Below are 22,536 nucleotides of genomic sequence, written 5' to 3' on the forward strand. Positions count from 1 at the left end.
AAAATATGCATCCTACTTTGTTGGTACCTATGTGAAACTATTCAAATTTTACAACAATTTATTTGTTCATATACTATCATTTTTTTTTTTTGGGATAAATAATAAAACAAAAGCAGCCATTTATTTATTTATTTAAATAATGCATCCTACTTGATTAATACCCATACAATACCTATGGGAAACTATTTTAAATTATAAAATAATTTTTCTATTAACTTTTAATTAATAGTTTTTTCATATAGGTTTCTTTATTTGTTTTTTATAAATATATGTAATTTTAAATTTAACTATCCCGTGCATCGCACGGGTTAGCGACTAGTTTAGCTAAACTTAAAACCGGCCCTATGAACCCAATAAACCCATCATATTCTATTTAAAGCCCAAGAATACTTATGCTTGGTAATATTTGAAAAGCTCGTGATTCAAATCCATAGCAAAATAATTTTATCAATGGAATTCAAATTTATAATCAAAGCCCATGATTTAAACCCATGACAATTTATTTATCTAAAACCCAATTTATAATCAAGGTGTTTCTTAACGGGCACCTTACGATGCCCGTTAACACTACCTATTATTAAAAGTTGGGTCTTAGGTTACACTAAATAGTTGTATTCTCTACAAGTGCATACTATCTCATTAACTATTATTATTATATATTAAGATAGTTTGCCTTATATTAAACTCTGTTAGGGTACTTTTTTTTACACCTAATTCTATTTAAGTACTACCTATTTATTTTCAAATACCGCTAATATGTTATTGAGTTTTCCCAAATATTTTTTGCTCTATTATTATGTTAATTACAAATGTTTCATATCTCATTATCTAAATTGGGTTATGATATAAAATATCACAAAAAGTCCAAAAACTCATATTTTATCCAATTTTATTATCATTATTTAGCTAAACTTAAAACCGGCCCTATGAACCCAATAAACCCATCATATTCTATTTAAAGCCCAAGAATACTTATGCTTGGTAATATTTGAAAAGCTCGTGATTCAAATCCATAGCAAAACAATTTTATCAATGGAATTCAAATTTATAATCAAAGCCCATGATTTAAACCCATGACAATTTATTTATCTAAAACCCAATTCACATTAACAACATCAAAGCCCAATTCTCATTGGTAATATCAAAACCCAGTTCTCGCTGGCAATATTTAAAGCACAATTTCCATTGACAATATCAAAACACAATTCTCATTGGTAATATCAAAGTCTAGTTCTTGCTGGCAATATTTAAAACTCAATTCTCATTGGCAATATCAAAACCCAATTCTCATTGGTTACATCAAAGTCCAGTTCTTATTAGCAACATCAAAACCTAATTCTCATTGGCAATATCAAAACCCAATTCTTATTGGTAATATCAAAACCCAATTCTCATTTTTTGGCACTATTTTATCAAAAGTCCAAGGTTATTAATACTTGACAAAAATATTATATCATAGTTATTTCACTTAAAAGTCCAATAATGAACAATACTTTAGATTCTTAAACATATTACTGTAATATTACAAGCTCATGGATTTTATAAATTATCTTTTCTCAAAACCCATGGCAATCATCTTATAAAAGCCCATGGAAAATTATGATTATTTATCTTAGACCCATGACATTTATTTATTTCATATCATATTATAAACTCATATTCACTATCTATCTTACATCACGACATTCATAATATTTATTTCCAAAACCATGATAAATATTATTCTCAATAAAATATTGGAGGTCATTATTTAAAAAAGCTCCAAAGAAAATATCATTTACAAAGTAATCCATAGTAAAAATTATGAGAAACTATACAAGTTGTTATTTAAAACCCATGAGAATTAATATCCAAAATCTATCATAAATATTTATTAAAACTCATGAATTCATTTTATTTCTACTAACAACTAAAACCCACGAGGAGTAAAAAACTCATGGCAAAGCATGTCTTTAATGCCCATTTTGTAGGCCCAAGAATCTCATGGAGTAGGGAACAAGCCCAAACAAACAAAAGGGCCATATGGCCCAACTAAAAGTGCTGAAATGGAGCAAATTTCCAACCCAAAAAGGTCCCAGCAAGAGGCTTGAAAGTGGGCAACTAGCCCTTATTTATCCCTAACCAAAGAATAACTAGAGACCCCTACAAGAGAACCAAGTCTTTGAGGATGAACTAGGGGCTGTCCTATCAATTTTCTGCCACCCTTTACCTGACGTGAACAGTACCCGAGGACTATCATATCAACTGAAGTCTGAAGGATGATGGAATTGCATCATCTTCCTTAAGATTGTACCTCCAACAGAAGGAGAGCTGAAACCAAGTTATCCAAACCTTAAACAAATTGATGCTATAAATGTAAAAAATGTTCAAGACATGATTCATGTGCCAAGCCCATGAATCCTAAAGAGGAAAATTTGGGAACATGTGGTTTGGAGGGCATAAAGAGATCTCCAGTGAAAACCTCTGAAGTGGACTTAAACTTTGACACCTGACTTGGGGTGTTGAATCCTACTTCCTAGGGTTCAAATCTCAGTTGTAACACTAGAATTCTTCCTTAATACTTGCCTTAATCTCATTGGCTGAACACAATCTTAACAATTTTAGCATTTAATGCAAGATTACCCCAAACACTCCAAAATCTCATCATTACCCAAAGAAGCAAGATAGTCCCTAAAGTAAATCTCCTACTTCTGACCAAAAATCCCAGGAAGATTAACCTTGATTCACTATCTCTGATTAGTCCTACGTTTTTTTTTTTTTGGATTCTTGTTAATTAATACTTCTCTAAAACTCCATTATAAAAACATAAACACCTCAGCCCACTGGAGGACGGCCACTCCCTCTGAAACTCTTGATTGGTTTGCCATTTTGTTTGTGGTTTAGCTCTCCTTAAGCTCACCACTTATTCCTCTTAAACAGCTACCCTCTCTGAAACTCTTGATTTGTTTACTACTTTGCTCATGGTTTAACTTTCCTCAAGCTTACCATTCATCATCTTTAGCCCACACTCATTTGATTTCAGATACTCTTTTCCTCCTTTCACACAATCATAGCCTATAAATGTCTCTCAACTGATTATAAACAGCCCACCACTCACAAAAAGCCTTAACCTCAATGTTAATCTCATTCCACTCACTCAAAACAGCATGCATTACCTCATTCATGCCTTATGCACACACACTCACCAAAATCTTAGTTTAATATTTGCTGCATTGAGCTGGGATCTCTCTCTTCCTTTATTCCATCCTATTTTTCCTCTTTTATTTGTAACTATGGAGTTTTTAATCCTTATTTATTATTATTATGATGAAGGCCATAATGTTCTGGATACTGTGAAAGTTTTCCCTTATGTTGACTTAATAATAATAAGGAAAACATATGATTTTTACCATGTAAACACACTTATTAACCTAGAATTATCCTATCGCTAGAGATAATACCATCCCACTAGAAGACTGATTTGAACTATGATGCTATAAAAGGACTAATAATATAACAAACTAACAACAGTAATGTGTTTATTGTGCTTTATTGTTGTCTTCTTGTTAGGGTCTATCTCTTACTTGGGTGGACTTACACAACACCAAAAGCCTTTAGGTTTTATTTCAAGGGCCCATCGTCGAGTTTCAGCTTGGCTACCCCATATTTTATTTGGAAATATTAAAATTTTCCCCTCAACAAACTTTATTACCTAAGTTTCGAGAAATTGAATTTAAAAAATTATACCTGAATTGAAATTCTGTGATGGGTTTATAAATTAATTGGTGTTTCCTCATGCACAAAGTACTCGAGGGTCTAAGGAAAAAAAATATTTGAATTAAGAGATTAGTAGCAACATATTATAACTATCTTAAAAAAATAAATTGAAATTCTATTACAAAAGTTTCAAGTGATTTAAAATAAAATAAAATATATTTTGTAGTTAAGCATATGAACAACATTTAGAGAGAATAGTATTTGTCAGGTGGTGAGGGACAGTCAAATCTCATTTTATGGAGATTCCATCCAATGATGGCTCTTTTTTTTCTTTTTCCTTTTCTTTTTTGTTAAAAGGAAAATGGTAGGAAACTTCCCTACTTTTTATGGGCATTGAATCAATAATAAATGGAAAAGAGGAGAAAGTTAATAAAAATGGCAAATTATAACTTATCTATATGTGATTCAAAATTTGACACTTATTTACAAGAAGTTAGTTCGATTAGAGTTCTGTAACCCACTTTTGTTAAAAATAAGACTAAAGTTTTATTTTTGTTCTACTTTTATTTATCTATCTTCCCAAAACAAAAAACACATTAAAAAAAAAGAAGAGAGAAAACAAGATCAAAAAGGGAGGGTTTTGTAGAAATTAAGAACCATCGTAATCTCTTCTCCTCCACATCTCATTCATCAAACTCCAGCCAAAAGAACTTCTTTGCTTTTGGTAGAGATGAATCTTTCTACAAGCATTGTTCATCCACTGCCAAGCCTTTCACTCCAAATTAAAATTAAAAAAAAAAAAAACAAATAAATGCACACAAAACCCACCAAAATTAAACAAAGGGGAGATAAAGTAATGGTTTAGTCAAAAGTTGCTAATGAACCTCAAACAAAGGACCTCAAATCAGATCAACCCACAACCCAGAACCTCAAACAAAGAAAAAAGAAAAAAAGAAAAAGAAAAAAAAAACCCTTAAAGCAAAAAGAGAGAAAAGGATAATATAGATTTGTGGAGTTGAATCGGATTTTATTTTTCTGAGTATATGTTCTTCTTGTTCAACCTTATCTACAGGGGCGGCGCCACGTTAAGGCCAGGGTGGTCCCAGAACCACCTTGACCTGGAATTTTATTTTTATATATAATAATCTAAATTTTTTTTATTTGTCTACCCTTCAAAAAAAATTTGGGAACACTCTTAGTTTTTTTTTATACCAATAAAATTAAAATTTTCTCCATAATTTGTTCTACATTCAGTGGATGAATGATTGCTTGGTTGTGTACATTGAAAGAGATGTAACTTGTAGTACTGATAATGAGATTATCATGCAACGATTTCAAAATATGAAAATTCGTAGAAGGTAATTGTAAACTTTATGTATTTGCGTATTTTTTCATTGTTGTTGTTGTCAATATATGAATTTATCTTTTTATTAGATTGTATAATCTAAGCTTCTTAAGGAACACTCTAAGAAAAATTCCTGAAACTGCCACTGCTTATTTACACAATTTTTTTGCCTGCATGAGTCTAATAACTATAAAGACAAACACATGAAATGACCACGGGTGGTTTGCCTTGGTTATGATCTGAAATGGGCCTGGAAAATTTCAAGAACATTAAGATTCCAAAGAACAATAGTCACATATTAAAAACTTCCATAATTAAAGAGCAATTATAAAATGAGTTTTAAAGTATTAGTATTACAGATCAATGTGATAATTATATTACAGAAGAAGGAGGCAATGCATGTGATAGGCTATAGCATCCTTTCCACTCGAATTTGAGTATATTCTGTTAAGCTCCTAAATGTCTAGGGGAAAAAGGGGCAAACGAAAAAAAAAAAAAAAAAATCTAACAAACAAAATGCAAAAGAAAAAGATGTCCATTTAAGATAAGATTCAAATATTATCAAGGTTTTCCCCATGCCTTTGCATAAGGATCACATGGGAGATGATGAGGTGTAAGATATTCCTAACATTGCAAAATAATGGCAGCTCATGGCTAGGGCCGTTTAGTAAGTTCCAAAACTTATTAATGTCATTTCAATTAGTGACATTAATAACTTTTGGAACTTTGTATTCAATCATCAATGGCAATCATAAATTCATGGTCCCTGCCTCTTGCATCAATTAGTGGCATTATTAACTTTCTGAGTCTTGTCCTTAATCGCAATCAGAAATTCACTCTATTCTAGTTTATTCATTTTGAACTACTTGGGGACTTCTAAATAAGGACAGGCGGGCAGTGAGGAGGTTTGAGAAGGATTCAGAGTTTGCTAAGTGCTCAAATTTATTGTTGTTAGGAGTTTTGAATATAGGTTCCAAATATTAATTTTTACAAAACACTCCATTCTTTATTTTGTTTTGTCTTGTTTTTGTATTTTGTATTTTGTATTTTGTAATTTTTTTTTTTTTTTGGTGTGTTGGAAAGAGAGAGACATAAAAGTGGAGCAAAAATACATATTTAGCCTAATTGTTAACAAAGGTGAGTTACAGAACTCTAATTGAACTAACATCAGGTGAGTAAAGTGTCAAATTTCAAACTATAAATAAGTAAGTTGTAATTTGTCCTAATAAAAAAACATCGGGGAACGGTTTCAATGATCAAGTATATATCAATTATCAAGTAGTACAAATTGTTTGTCTTTCAATCTATAATCTACTATCTTATCTCAAGGATCTATTTTAGAAAAAGCCGCCCCTGTAGTTGTACTACTTTACCTAAACATTTTGTGCTGGCACAAAGAGAAAGAGAATTGAAGTGCCGGCACAAAGAGAATTGAAGTGGCATTCATGACTTTGTAAATGAAATGTCAATATAAAGTACCGCATGGGCATGGCAATCTGAAATTGACAGTAGTATGGGGTCACCCCACACCAAAGCAGTAGCATGGGGTGGGTTATACTTATACACTTCCACTTTGGGTTGTTGGATTCATAATAATTAATCAATCAATCTATCTCCCACAGATCCACATTCCCTTTTTACATAATATGCATCGCAACAAACAAACACGCACACCGCAATTATCGGTACCCTACGTGGTGTTTAATTTACACTTTTAATAATAAGAGCCTAAAATAATTTATAAACTTTTATAATAGTAAAAATTAAACATTTTTATATTATAGGTTGTTATATAAACCGACAAACAATTTGCGGAAATTGGTGCATGGTGTGGGTTGATTTTGGCAGCTCAAAGTCTTTGACCGAGGCTAAACCTTCCATTGATAATTACTGATCACGGATGGAATAAAAGTCGGTATAGCAATAGCACGTCGTGTTTGACCAATCCATATCTATGCACATTCATTTTTATCATTGCACCACCCACATGGCTTGCGTTTCAAACTTCATTCTTATCCAACACATCATGGCTCTCATCATCTGAAGACACATCTGCATTCATTAACGGAGTAGCTCGCTATAAAAGTGTAAACTTTTAAATTATTTATAAAAAAAAAAAAAAACAGATCGAATAATTTAAGAATATATAAATTTCAACATTACTCTAAAACTCCTGTTGTCCGGTTCTACCTTCTACAAAGACTATCTGGTCCTTACTATTTTCATTGACAATAACATGTATTATAGTTCTATTAATACTACTAGTCCTTGTACGTGTACCCGAACCCACAAAAAGGAAGACTGCCGACACTCTAATCTGTCATTGTTTTTAATTCTGTGGAACAACATGTTCATTGTTTTTCTTAATAAGGTTTAGCATCTTTGTTTAAATTTACTTTTGTGTGATTAGTGGAAAGCAAGGAATGAATGAATGCTTTCTCAAAAAAAAAGAAGAAAGGTGAATCATTATTATTTGGCAATACAACGTGCCAAAGCCCAAAGGGTGTGAAGCAAAGCTTTTCTGAAATTGTAGGGACAAAGTGACCAAGTTACTAACAAAAAAGCATACGAGCTAGCTATTTTTTAAGTTGAAAGAATCAATAAGAACCATTCCCCAATCTTGGATATTGATTTTCTTCTTTAGCTAGCCTATCGTATAAAGCAGAGCTGGAGATGATTTAATGGTGGGGCGGCTGTATTTAAGCTTGTCTATCTTTATCTTATTTTAATATATGGTTTTACTTGTTTTGGTATCCGAAGCTTGCATAATAAAGAAAAAGGTCATCCCTCCCTTTTGTTTTGCCTATAAAGAACGGGGCAAAAGGCCATCTTACCTTTAACTTCAAAATACATTGACTTAGGCATCCACACCAAGAGAGCTAAAAATTTAGCTATTTAACTTCACAAAAAGTTACTTTATCTATTTTACCTACACACATACTATATCAGTGGATCTATTTTAGCTTTCAACATAATAAAATGATATAAACATCACAATAAAATAATATATCTACTACAATAAAATAATCTATCTTACTACAATAAAATAATATATTCACTACATACAACTATCATAGCCACAACTACAACCACAGCCCACAACAAAGAAAAAAAAAATCAACCAAGCCCACACCCACTAGACACACTAGGCAACACCCACACCCACCACCACGAAATCCACCCGAGCCACCACCACGAACACACCGATCTACCCACAAACCCACCCACAGCCCAGCCACCTAGCCACCCATCGACGCTGATCTACCCACACAACCACAACCACCACCACACCACAGCCCATAGCAAGGGAAAAAAAAAAAAAAAACAACCAAGTAAGGGCGAAATGGGTTGGTGGCGTGGGTCGGTGGCATGGGTCAGTGGCGTGGGTCGGTAGTGTGGGGGTGGGCTGGCAGCGGTGAAGCAAATCGGCAAAGCAGAAAGTAGATGAGGGAGAGAAAAAAAAATAAGAAAGAAAAAGTAAGAAAGAAGAGAAGCCGGAGAGAGAAAAAGAAAGAAAGAGAAAACATTTTTTAAATGAAAGAGGAGAGAAAAACTTAATAATTTTTTTTTTTTTTTTTTTTAGCTTTCAGCTACAGTACACATTTATAAATAGATGTGCACTGTAGCAATGAAGCTTAAAAAAATAGCTAAAGCTCCACTATTGGATGGCGGTTTTTTGTGTTTTGGTGGAGCTAAAATAATTATATAGCTATTTAACTCCACTGCTGTGAGTGCTCTTATACATGAAAAACAATTTTCACAATTAAAAATAAATAAATAAAAACATAGTTATACCAAATATAACATTCAAGGTGATGCTATAGGGTAACAGTTTCTTACTTACTCCAGGTCAATGGGATGGAAAAGCTTTTAACAAGGAAGGACCCAATCGAATCTTTCTTCTGTTGTTGTAAGTTTGTTCATTTCAAAAGTGATATTTGAAATGATGAAACTGCAACAAAAATAAAACAAGATGATCTAGAATTAACTTCAAATTGAATGATATATATTGTTGCAATATCTTAAATTGTCTTGCTATTTATACACACACAATTTAAAATTAGCAAAAGCCAATAATGCATTGGAGTTTTTGAACCTCTAGAAAAGGTTGTTCTTAGGGACAAATTATAATTACAGCCTTTACAGGAATCTTGCATACCCCCCAAAAGAAGAAACTTTAATAGCAGTATTTTACTATTTCACATGGTACTGAGTTCATTAGGATAATTTTTTTTTTTGAAACTGAAACAAATATTTCAAACAAGAGGAAGGAAAAACAGCCAATACAAAGCTCAGAACTGACAGATCAAGACAGCAGAGAAAAGAAAAAGACAGACCACAAGCAGACCAGCCCACAAAACAAATTCCATTAGTTGAACTTATCTATACCAAGAAGATCAGCTACAATATCTGGTGTTGAGCAAGTTCATGGGCTATCTTGTTTCCATTCCTACTTATGTGCCTAACTTCTGCCATCCTAAAATTGGACATTTCAAGGATTATACCAGAAATGATGTTGCCAGCCAAACCTTTACAATCTTTGTCTTTTACTGCTTGGACCGTTTGCATAGAATCCCCTTCCAAAATGACATTCTCCAAGTCCAACTCCACAGCTAGGATAGCACCCTTTTCCATAGCCAATGCTTTGCAATATATGATGCTATCATCGGCAAAAAGGAGATGTGTAACAGTAGGGCAATTTCTGCAAATTGAGATTCCAGAGAGTTTATTATTTCTAGTTGCTTCCAAAATTAGACCTGTAAAACCCTATGAACAAAGAAGGAATAAATATGGAGATATTGGGTCTCCTTAGCGTAGGCCCCTTGTGGGGGTGATACAGCCATGAGCAACCCCATTAATAAGCACAGAGTAAGACACAGTAGTTATGCAATTCATAATCAAGCTAATCCATTTTTCATTAAAGCCCATTCTCTCCATGATTTTCTTTAAAAAACACCATTCCACCCGGTCATAGGTCTTACTCATATCAAGTTTAATGGCCATATAGCTTTCTTTTCCTTCCTTCTTTTTTAAGTAATGCATAATTTCAAAAGCAACTAGGACATTATCTGTTTTTAGGCGGCCAGGGACAAATGCACCTTGATTTTCTGAAATGATGGTGGACAGGATTGGTTTCAATCTATTCGCTAGGACTTTAGATATAATTTTGTAAGACACATTGCACAGACTGATAGGCCGGAATTCAGTCATTTTGGTTTGGCTATTTGTTTTTGGTATGAGAGCAATATTTGTTTGGTTTAGGGGTACTACTGAAGCATTTGAGTTTAGGACATTCAAAACAGTATTAATAATATCATTGCCAATAACATCCCAATATTTTTGGTAAAAAATTGCAGACATACCGTCAGGGCCCGGGGCTTTTGTTGGGTGCATAGAGTGGATAGCTTGAACAACCTCTTCCCTTTGGAATTCCTTTGTGAGCTACTCATTCATCTTTGGGGTAACACTTCTTGGAATCAAATTGGCCACTTCCTCACTTCCGGATGGGCAGGAGGTTGAGAACAACTCATTAAAGTACTCTATTGCTATGCTTACTATGCCTTCCACATCTTCACACCATTTCCCATCCTTGTCCCATAAACCTCTAATCTCATTTTTCTTTCTTCTTTGCGACGCTTTGTGGTGGAAGTATTGGGTGTTTCTATCGCCCTGTTGGTACCATTGAACTCTTGATCTTTGGTGCCATCTCATTTCTTCCTCTTCCAGAAGCTCATTAATTTCTTTCCAGAGTTCATTTATTTTTGCTCCTCTGCTGCCCTTTCTATCCTCTTGAACAAGAGCTTGGAGTGATTTCCTTTTTTCTTGGATTTTCCTAGGAAAGTAACCAAAATCAGTTCGGTTCCATCTGGTTAACTCAGTTGTACACTCCTTTAGACCTTTAACCCACCCAACCATTGATTGTATACCCGAGAAGTTTGTCCACGCTTCTTGGATAACTTCCTTACACTTCTCATATTTAGTCCATGCCTTTTCAAAGTGGAATTTTCTCCCCCTTTGAGTTGGTGGATGTTTCCGGTCTGTCAATAGAATAGCACAGTAATCAGAGGTTGGTTCTACAATATGGAAAACTCTAGCATTTTGGTAATACTCTGCCCACTCTACTGTAGCAAGCACTCTATCCAACCTTAATTGAATTCTTCCTTCATTTAGTCTTTGATTGCACCAGGTAAACTTCGGTCCTTCATACCCCATATCTTGGAAACCACAAAAATTTATTGCCTCTCTGAAACCTTCCATTTACTGTTTGGCTCTATTCGGGCCTCCCGATTTCTTTGTTGCCGACACAATTTCATTGAAATCTACCAGGCACATCCATGGCATTTGATATTGAGATTTGAGAAACTGAAGAAGACTCCAATATTCCTTTCTCAAACTTGTTTCCGAGTTTCCGTAAAAACCCATCATTCTCCATTTAAATCCCACCTTAGGATCTATTACAATTGCATCAATGTGGTGTCTTGAAAAGCTTTTAATTTCAACATCTAAGTCCCTGACCCATAGAAGGGTCATTCCCCCACTTTTACCTTCACTTGGGATTATTAGACCATTTGGCAAACCAATTTTTTCCTTTACATTCACCATTCTTTTAGCACCTACCTTTGTCTCCATTAAGAAGACCATATTGGGATTATATTGCTGCACAAGGTTGTGTAGCGCTCGAACTGTCCGGGAGTTCCCAAATCCCCGACAGTTCCAACTTAAGCAGTTCATATCCAAAAGGGAATAATAAGATTCAAGGGTACAAACAAAGAAGCAAGCAAACCAAAGCAGAAGAAAACACTCCCAAATTCTAAACCCCAATTATCAAAATATGGAAAAACTAAATCAAATAAACTACTCACTTCTGGGTTCCTTAGATTCTCAACTGAGGTGCATTTATTCAACAACAACAACTAATATCGGTTTGGAAAAGCCCACCTTTGGCCGAATCACACCTGATCAAGAGGAGCCCTCACTTGTCGGAAAATCTTCCCACAAAATGAACTTCTGGCGACTTTAAAACAGTACCAGAACAAGACCCACGAAGGGGTGAATTCGGATCTCACCCACAAAATCTCCACAGATGCTAAAAATGGCTAAGAATAGCCACTTGGAATCCAACCAGTACCAGAACTAGACCCACGAAGGGGTATTGATGGGCTGACAGTGGAATCGGAACTCACCCACAAGACTCGAGCTTCTGCTAGTGATCCGGCCAAGACTTGCGTCGAGAGGGAAAACTGGAACTTCAACAGTCCAGAGAGAAAGGAGAGACAGAACTCTCTAGAGAAAAGCTGGAGCCACACGGTCCAGAGAGAGAAACTCCTACTTGGGAGAGAAAGTTCATTAGGATAATAAGTACTTGATTAGGGAACATTAAAATCATGTGATGTATACTTATTTGGGTATATTCCACTAATATATTTTTAGGTTTTGACTAATGTCAATTAGGTCCAAATTTTTTCAAAATTAGTCAATTTTGTCCTTAAAGCCAACTTAATCCTTGAATAGTTAGTCTCAATTATTTTAGGTACTAAACTAACTTTAAGGATCAAATTAGTTAGTTTTAAAAATTATTGAACCTAATTGGCATTGGCGTGGCGTGAGTGTAAATAAAGTTTATCCTACTTTTTTTTAAAAAAATCTTAAAATTAATAAGACTGATAGTTTAGTACTATAAGCTCTCATTCAACAACTTGCGACTTTACAAGTGGACATGACTCACGGGATGTCAGAGTATATTAAAAATTAAGAGTTATTATAATTTGAAAAATATTAGACCTATAAATTATTTCACAAATAATTAATTATTAGTGAGTAAAAAGTGATATAAATGATAAATTTATATCACTCTTAATAATAACATTACTCTTATAATTTATAATTAGCTTTATTTATTCCCCTAAAAAACAATTAGCTTTTTTATTTAATTACGAAAAAAAAGCAACTTGTGAACTAGCTTTATTTATTTAATTACGAACAAAAAAGAAGCAACATGTGTGATGCATGGTGTGTGTGTTTATAACCAGCTCTGTGTCTCCCATTGTTGCTAACAGTTTTAGGGTTGGCGTGTTATTTTGAATGCGTGTGTTATCAAAAGAAGCAACATGTAGCGTGACAGGTTATATGTGAAATATAATGATAATTTACGAAATAATTGCATGTAAATAAAAGACAAAACATATCACATATCGCGTCCCCACATTATTTCCATTAAAATTTTACAAGTTGCAGAGTTTAAGAAATTAAATAAAGTTGTTTTTAAAATATTAAAAAAGGAAAAAGTAATAATAAAAAATGGATAGAAAAAAGCATACGGTAGTAAGGGAGCCCATGCTTGGCTGCTTCTATGATTTGCTGCAATAAAATAAGTTAAGGAAAAATTAAAAGTAAAAAAAAGCAAAAAGTAAAGACAAAAAAATAAAATAACAAAATTATAGTACTCACCTAAAAAAATTACTATGTTTATCACAACTATCTTATGCGGTAGTGTAAAATTAACTGCAAATTAATTATTTTCATTTAGACCTATTACTTTTTCCTTTGTTACTTGTAGTAAGAGTGCATTTGGGTTAGAATGAAAAATGAAAATTATTTTATTATTCAGTTTATTTTTACTACAATTTATGGATGACACATTTTGACACTATTTATAATTCCACTATACTATTTCAACTAACTTTTACCTTTATTTACAATATTTTCAACAATAATTTTTTAATTTCACCGAAATACCGTATTTAAACACAACATAACATCTGTGGTTTATTACGGGGTGGAAGAATTTTTGTACAAATCATGGCAGTTGAAGTTGGAATTGGAATCGGTGTAATTGCATTCCGTGCAATTCACCCAATTCCTTCACAATTTTTTATTTTTATTTTTTTTTACTTTTTTACCTTTATTTTTTTTTACTTTTACTCATTTTTATATTAAATGGTTGAGATTTAAAGTTACTTCAACTTTAAATCTCAACCATCCATACCAATTGGATCAGGTCATCTGAATCCTGTTTGATGATCTGAGCAGCCTGGCACTATGGCTATAAGTCTATAAATATCACCACTCACTCACACTTAGCGGACAACACTCGTATATACACTAGTGACTAGTCTTTTTTCTTTAACCCCTTGTTGATTTATCCACCAACAAATTAAAATGACTCACCTGAAGGAATTCTTGGCCACAAAATTTGAATCCACTACCAAACACATTTCCATCTCCAAGAAAAAGAAGAAGCTGTTCTTGGCTCTCTTTGCCACTCTGTTGGTTGTTGCGGCAGTTATTGGCATTGTTGCCGGAGTTACCAAGTCCCACAACAACAGCTCCCATAATGAAATCTCAGCTGCTGCCCATGCCATACTCAAAAACTCATGTAGCAGCACATTGTACCCTGATTTATGTTACTCAGCTATTGCCACTGTTCCTGGAGCCACCGCTCAATTGGCCAGCAAAAAGGATGTCATAGAAAAGTCCTTGAACCTCACAACCAAAGCTGTCGAACAAAACTTCATAGCCATTAACAAGCTCATAAAAACAAAGCATCTCACCAAGCGTGGAAAGGTTGCTCTCCATGATTGCCTTGAGACCATTGATGAAACCTTAGACGAGCTTCACGATGCTGTGGAAGATCTCCACTTGTACCCAACAAAGAAATCTTTGTCCCAACATGCTGATGACCTCAAAACCTTAATAAGCTCAGCAATTACCAACCAAGAAACTTGCCTAGACGGCTTCTCTCACGATGGTGGTGATAAAAGCGTCCGCCAGGCCTTGCTAGCTGGGCAGGTACCTATAAATTTACTAATTCTCTCTAAAGTTTTTAACTTTATAAATATAAGATCAAATGTAAATAATATTCAAACTCAAAATTATTTCTTGATATCATGTTTTTTTATATAGAAATTTAACTTATTCGGAAATGATTAATTTAATCATTTAACTGTGTCAATGTAACAGACGCATGTGGAGCGTATGTGTAGTAATGCGTTGGCCATGATCAAGAACATGACTGATACTGATATGGCCATCCAGAGAATGAAAATGCAGAATCGGAAACTGAAGGAGGAGGAGGATAGTGTGGATGAAAGTATTAAGTGGCCAGAGTGGTTGTCAGCTGGGGATAGGAGGCTTTTGCAATCTTCTTCTTTGACACCAAATGTGGTGGTCGCTGCTGATGGCAGTGGTAACTACAAGACTGTGTCGGCAGCAGTGGCGGCTGCACCAGATAATAGTAAAACAAGATACATAATCAAGATCAAAGCTGGTGTGTATAGGGAAAATGTGGAGGTGACAAAGAAGAAGAAGTTTATCATGTTTTTGGGAGATGGGAGATCTAACACCATCATTACGGGTAATAAGAATGTGGTTGATGGAAGCACCACCTTCAAATCTGCCACAGTGGGTAAGTCCATGTTCCTTTTCTTTAGCTTAGCCATTCTCTTATTCTTATTAATTATACTATAAATTTTAGTTATTATAAATCTGATTTATCATAAATCAGAAATGATAATTTATATATTCATTTGTTAAAATATCATATTGAGGTGATTACCACATTTTATTAATATCAGGTGGAAATTATTTATAAAAAAATTGATAATTTTTAAGTTTATTAAAAATCCTGTTAGCATATTCGGATATATTAATTATATAATTAAGCCAGTGTGAGGGACTGGGACATATGTGTCTTTAACTACTGTACTCTGTAGACTGTAGCTAATTGGGAAAGGTCGTGGTGATGGACTGATGGGTTGAGGCTTGCATCGATTTATATGTTAGGTTAGAGTTGGTAATTGCACATGCTTTAGTTGATGCACATGGTAGAGAAAGGAGGCAACTTGAGATGCATTTGTTTGCTGACAATGGAATCGGGTCAGTGCCAAAAAAAAAAAGGTCATTAATGGCAGAACAAGGTATAAACTTGGAAGGTTAAAGAAACATATCTGTTGGCCTGACCAAAGTAAAACTGTTAGAATAGATAAATAATTAATATATGTATTCGTATATCTTGTGCTTGGAAGATAAACTAAAAGATGTCTTTAATTTGTGTCCCAGCTGTGAGTTAATATAGGCATGATCCCTTAATAATATAGCCTCCGGTATAGTTAGAGATAGAATTGGAGTAGTGTTTACAATTCCAACAACAAACAAAAAAACGTTTAATTTGATCAAGTGCTCCAGCCCACAGCTAGCTGTGCTCCTCTATATATGCTTGTGTTTAGTACAGAGAATCGCAGGTTGCGGAGACCCACCCAAACCAATCAAGTAGACAAAGGGAGGAGGATATATAGACTAGTATGAATCTGATTCTAACTACTACTATATAGCTAAGGCGTCCATATCATATATCTTTGTTAATCTTTTATAGACTTTTCATGATGGATGATTAAATTCTCATTTGGAAATTTGAGACCACATCCACATGCATGCTCTTTGTCTCTATGCCCTAACTAAGAAGTAAACAGCGTTTTAAAGTCATTTCCAATTTCCATATACGTATATGATTATAATGAAGTTAGTCATTTTTTCAAACTGAAATTATGGTTCATGTCAAGTTGTCAAACATGTAACAAAATCAACTTATAGATGATGGGACCTACCACCAACTTCCCGAGTCATGGCCTTTCGTTTTTTACCACATTAATTGCGGAACATAATACAATAATTTGCACAGTAGAAGAAAAGTCACGTAGTCGTAGTATGAAACATAGAAAAGTATGTATAGCACGAGATTAGAAAGAAACAGACAAAAACACTCAATTCTTTTACTTACTAATTTTAATAATAATAAATTTATTAATGCCTCTGAAGACTTCACTTCAAGTCTTCAACTATCAACTTTATACTTTTATTATTATTATTATTTTGATAAGTATCAACTTCATACTTTATAATATACCATTCAAAATAAAAGAATCTTGCCGAAGTATACTATTATTGTTATTATTATTAGCTCTTCTATTCATCATATAAGATAAATACAAAAAGTTTGGTTTACAGCTTGCTTTTTTTTCTTTTTTCTTTTTTGAGTAAAAAAGTGTGGTTTACAACTGGACATTAGGGCATCTTCAGTAAATTTTTCAAATTTTTGTACGAGAATGAACAGTGATTTTTATTTTTTAACTACTTACTTTTTTAAATGCATTTTTCAACCGATTCTTTATCTCATTCTCTATTTTATTTAAATATTATTTCTTTATTAATACTTTATTCATTATTTATTTATTTTTTTAACAATTACACATCTTTCAACATTTTTTTATTCAATTTTTAATTATTATAATAGAAAAAAATATTTGAAGGATGAATACTAAAAATTATAGTAGGGAAGCACTTTAGCAACTCTACTCTAAAAAATAGAGATTGACAAACTATTGGAATGGATTTTTGAGATGTTTATGCTCTAAAATTGGCTTAAAAAAAGCCATAGAGATGCTCTTAGTGATTGGTCTTTTTCACATTATTTTTTTTATTAGGAACGTACATACACTTTGATTTTTCGTACTACTTTCACGTGTCCTTAAAATTTGTTCCCTGCTTTCAGTTTCCAAAACTAAAAAGTAGGAAGCTTCCTTCCGGGATGTTTCCTTCTATTATTAGATTTTACTTTTTATCGTTTTGGTTTTTTTGGCCATATATACCTTTTTCTACGGTGTACGCAAGTATTTGTTTTCTTCAATTTTTAAAGTTACGAGCAAATTGCATATTTGATAATAGAGTATTTTTGATATATGTGTGGGTAGAAAAATGTGTAAAAATATGTGTTATATTATTTAAAATATATAATTTTGTGTTTGAGTAGGACTGCCAAACAGCCCGATCATTTTCACATTATTTTCGTAGTTTGAGAAATCAACATATATGTAACATATATATAATTGTGAGAATCACACTGTTACTACTCTCATCTCATCTCATCTCAAAATAAATAAGACGTACAGTAATCCCAATGGCCCAATTTAAAAGATATGTCAACATCATATATATAGTCATAGTCATAGATGAGATGCCGATGTTGCAGGAAATCTCCATATCCGTAAAGGTCCTACCCGTTTTAATTGCATCTTTTAATTTTATTTAGTAAGGTAACCCCAGGCAGAGGCAGAGGCAGAGGGGGGGTCCAAAAGGCAACAAGTCATTGTGCAGATTAATTAATTACTCTAGATCTCTCTCCTTCCAGCGCCCGCAACCTTTTACTTTAGTTGTCTTTTGCTTTCTCTCTCACTCTTACTCTTACCTCTTTTTCAATACGAAAATCAAATTATTAGGTTTAGGCCAGGCCAACCCAACCCATTCTACTAGATGCACGTGGTTTTTGGTCCTGGTCTTGGGTCACAGCTCACAAGGGGTTGCAACTTGCAATCAAAGCTTCTAAAATAAAAGTAGAAAAGTCTCTAAGCTTTTTTAACCAAGCCAACCATATATTGTACTCTCGGTTTTTGGAGTATTAATTAAACTGGTAGCATATTTAAAGTACGTAGTATGGGCCACAGGCTGAACTTTCTTCTATTTAATAGAAATATTTATTTGCATTTAGATATATATATATATATATATATATATATATATATATATTTATATAGATTTTCTGACTTTCACGTAGCGATAAATTGTGGATAACATAAAAAGTTTTTACATTGTAATTGATTCATTATAAAAATTGTATTAATTAATAATAAAACTTATGTTAAAATAATTTTGTTTTAATAATAAATTTTCACTTTAAATAGTTGTGAAATTTTTTTATTTATATTATAACATTCCTGTTTATTACTTATTAGATTTGATTTTTTCCCATTTTAAATTTCAGTAATTTTATTAGGAAAAAAAAAGGCATAATAAGTTATGATTGGTGGAATATAAAAACGAGTACAAAAGGCAGTATGAAGGATTTGTATTTTGCATCTCCTAAACCAATTAGACCAATAGGAGGTGTTCAATATTTTTATTTTGTGTCAATAACTTAAATTTATATAGATTGGTTGACATAAAGTAATTTTTCCATTTGGTTTTGCAGCCGTGGTTGGAGAACGGTTTCTAGCTCGGGACTTAACCTTCGAAAACACAGCAGGTTCCTCAAAGCACCAAGCTGTAGCTCTCCGTGTAGGTTCTGACCTCTCAGCATTTTACCAATGTGACGTGCTTGCGCACCAAGACACCCTTTATGTACACTCCAACCGTCAATTTTACGTGAAATGCCTAGTAGCAGGTACTGTTGATTTCATCTTTGGCAATGCTGCAGCTGTGTTCCAAGATTGTGACATCCATGCAAGGCGTCCAAATGCGGGCCAAAAGAACATGGTCACAGCCCAAGGTCGTCTTGACCCAAATCAAAACACTGGAATTGTAATCCAAAAATGCAGGATTGGAGCCACAAATGATTTGAAACCAGTACAAAGTCGCTTCCCAACATATCTTGGTAGACCATGGAAAGCATACTCTAGGACTGTTATCATGCAAACATCTATAAGTGACGTGATTCACCCTGAGGGATGGCACATTTGGAGTGGGGACTTTGCACTTAAAACTTTGTATTATGGGGAGTATCTCAACACTGGGGCTGGTGCTGGAACCGCTAAAAGGGTGAAATGGGGTGGTTTCAAAGTGATGGGTGCTTCCGATGCTCAATCTTTCACTTCTGGGAACTTCATTGCTGGAAGTAGTTGGTTAGGTTCAACTGGTTTTCCTTTCTCTCTTGGCTTATAAATCTTCTACATACTAGTTAAGACTTGAGCTAGAGTCTTGTGCGGCATTGCTCACTTGGAAATGAAGTTGATTAGTAAGAGTTTTTTAAATGAATATTATTGTCATCTTCAGCACAAAAAATTGGGGAGTTTTCTTAGAGAAAGTGAATCTCAAAACTTCAACGCAAGTTATGTGTGTAGACTAGTTTCTATTCTCTTTCTTATTTTTCTTTTTATTGTAAGACTGGGAGAGGGAAGAGATAGAATGTCAGTCTCAATTGTTATTAATTGAATGAATTATTTGGACTTACATAAAATTAACTTGCAATCAGGCAAAAAATAAAAACGAACAAGTTGCAACTATAAGAGAATGCCCAAAATTTAGGTAAAATTCCTTAAATGCTTAGTTTTCTAGTTAAATGTAGCCATGTGTATGCATTCATAATTTAATCAATGTAGTATTAAGTAGGGTTATCGTATTTAATTAAGTAGGCCTAATATAACATTTCCTCAAAGATATGTGAATTTCAAAAATCAAAACATATCATAAGGTGTTTTGGCTACCTCAACAAAGGAGTTTCCAATGTTATATATATATATATATAGATGGATTCGAGTTGCACATTTTTTAAACCATTAGATATAAGTAGATCTAACGGTAAAAAAAAAAAAAAAAACCATCATTAATACTAATATTTTGATTAGAATCACATTAATTATACTTCATTTATTATATTTTATATCTATCTATCTCTAAACCAAAAAAAAAAGTGTTATATTTAAGAACTATTTCAAAGCCAAATCAAACTTTGTCAGAGAACCAATTCCAGAGACAGGACTTGAGGGACTCTGGTGAAGGTTATTTCAAGAAGACAGTCCTTTGATGATCTTTAACCCATATGGGGATATGATGAGCAAGATTCCAGAGTCAGAAGATATGTGAATTTCAAAAATCAAAACATATCATAAGATGTTTTGGCTACCTCAACAAAGGAGTTTCCAATGATATATAAATATATATATATATATATATATATATATATTTATATATATGGTTGGGTTCAAGTATGTATAACATTTCCTCAAAGATATGTGAATTTCAAAAATCAAAACATATCATAAGATGTTTTGGCTACCTCAACAAAGGAGTTTCCAATGATATATAAATATATATATATATATATATATATATAGTTGGGTTCAAGTTACACCTAGTATAACTCTAAATAATATTACACCACTCAATATTTTTTAATTAGACGTGAATTTTGATAAATTCATCATTAGATTACATTATTTTCATATATTCTTCATACTTGCAAAATTTCAAGGTGAACAAAGAATAATAGTCATGTGCATTAATCAATGTAACATTAAGCAGGGTTATCGTATTTAATTAAGTAGGCCTAGTATAACATTTCCTCAAAGATATGTGAATTTCAAAAATCAAAACATATCATAAGATGTTTTGGATACCTCACCAAAGGAGTTTCCAATGATATATAAATATATATATATATATATATATGGTTGGGTTCAAGTTACACCTAGTGTAACTCTAAATAATATTACACCACTCAATATTTTTTTAATTAGACGTGAATTTTGCCAAATCCATCGTTAGATTACATTATTTTCATATATTCTTCATGCTTACAAAATTTTAAGGTGAACAAAGATTAATAGTCATGTTATCAATCAATTGTTTAAATTCAAGTTTTTGTAGTTTAAAATATTGCATAAAAGATGAGTTTATGGATCGAATGTTAAATAACATCTAATTGACATGAATGTTAAGAATATATTAAACATGCAATTCAATGGTGAAATTTTCAAATTTTGAATTTTATAAGAAATTATTGGGTGGTATAACGTTGTTTAGAGTTACACTAGCTGTAACTTGAATCAAAGAAGGTTTCAAGTTACACCAGTGTAACTCTAAAGAGTTACACCTTTTTTAGACCATTGGATTTAAGTAAATCCAATGGTTAAAAAAAGACCTTCATTAATGTAAATATTGTAATTGATCTCATTTATTATCCTTTATTTAATATATTCTATACTTATCTCTTTTTTTTTGAGAAGAAATATAGAACCACTTTATTGATCAATGAAAAATTAAGAAGTTACATCAACATAAACTAAGTAGGAAATGTCCGGTGGAACAGATTCCATCCAAACCGATAATGGGGAAGAATTTCTCGCTCTCTGAGCTAAAGCATGAGCTACACCATTGCTCTGCCGCCTAACATGAGAGAAAGTGCAGGTTTGAAACAAACCCATTAAAGACTTGCAGTCTTTTACAATATGTCCAATGCTGGACCGGACTGAAACATCACCCACTAAGGCTTTGACGACGAGTTCCGAATCTCCTTCAAAAATGGCCTGTCTCAAGCCCAGCTCCTCCATAAAAATCATTGCTCTTCGTGCAGCCAACGCCTCAAGAACTTCCACTGTTGAAGGCATTTCAATTTTTTCTGCTAGTGAGCCCATTACCTGGCCCAACTCGTTTCTTATCACAACTCCAATCCCAGCCTTTTCCTCTTCTACAAAATATGCTCCGTCGTAGTTCGCCTTGTAAACGCCCTGTTCAGGTGGTGTCCAGCGCTGAGGTTGTATTTTTTTCCTCCCTGGTTTCGCTTCAGTTCTTCCTTGAAATTCTGCTAGTACAGCTGCTGCTGCTTCATAAAGCTTCTCAGGTGGCAAGCTAGGCTCATTAAAATGGCATTTGTTTCTTCTGCCCCAGATGAACCACGCTAATACCGTGACCAGTTCAACATTCTCCTCTTGCTGCCTTACGAAGAACAT

At 33.4% G+C, this 22,536-nt stretch overlaps 2 protein-coding genes across 2 annotated transcripts; one reads left to right on the plus strand and one right to left on the minus strand.

The window, feature by feature from the left end:
• The first annotated feature begins 14,129 nt into the window (after positions 1 to 14,129).
• On the plus strand, positions 14,130 to 20,021 carry LOC115991790 (pectinesterase-like). The gene is made up of 3 exons (XM_031115709.1): positions 14,130 to 14,830; positions 15,002 to 15,446; positions 19,062 to 20,021. The coding sequence occupies exons 1-3, from the start codon at positions 14,201 to 14,203 to the stop codon at positions 19,748 to 19,750; spliced, it is 1,764 nt and encodes a 587-aa protein (XP_030971569.1). The 5' UTR covers positions 14,130 to 14,200; the 3' UTR covers positions 19,751 to 20,021.
• Positions 20,022 to 21,846: 1,825 nt separating this feature from the next.
• On the minus strand, positions 21,847 to 22,536 carry LOC115988978. Its single transcript, XM_031112622.1, has one exon. It carries the CDS (start codon positions 22,534 to 22,536, stop codon positions 21,847 to 21,849), a length of 690 nt encoding a protein of 229 aa, XP_030968482.1.

The sequence above is a fragment of the Quercus lobata genome, chromosome 5 (assembly GCF_001633185.2).
Source record: "Quercus lobata isolate SW786 chromosome 5, ValleyOak3.0 Primary Assembly, whole genome shotgun sequence".
In the NCBI taxonomy this organism is placed as follows: Eukaryota; Viridiplantae; Streptophyta; class Magnoliopsida; order Fagales; family Fagaceae; genus Quercus; species Quercus lobata.

Excerpts from the sequence above, each read along its gene's own strand:
- LOC115991790 (XM_031115709.1), top strand. The coding sequence starts at position 14,201 with ATGACTCACCTGAAGGAATTCTTGGCCACAAAATTTGAATCCACTACC. Across the intron at positions 14,831-15,001 it reads AGGCCTTGCTAGCTGGGCAG|ACGCATGTGGAGCGTATGTG; the intron begins GTACCTATAAAT and ends TCAATGTAACAG. Across the intron at positions 15,447-19,061 it reads CTTCAAATCTGCCACAGTGG|CCGTGGTTGGAGAACGGTTT; the intron begins GTAAGTCCATGT and ends TTGGTTTTGCAG.
- LOC115988978 (XM_031112622.1), bottom strand. The coding sequence starts at position 22,536 with ATGTTCTTCGTAAGGCAGCAAGAGGAGAATGTTGAACTGGTCACGGTA.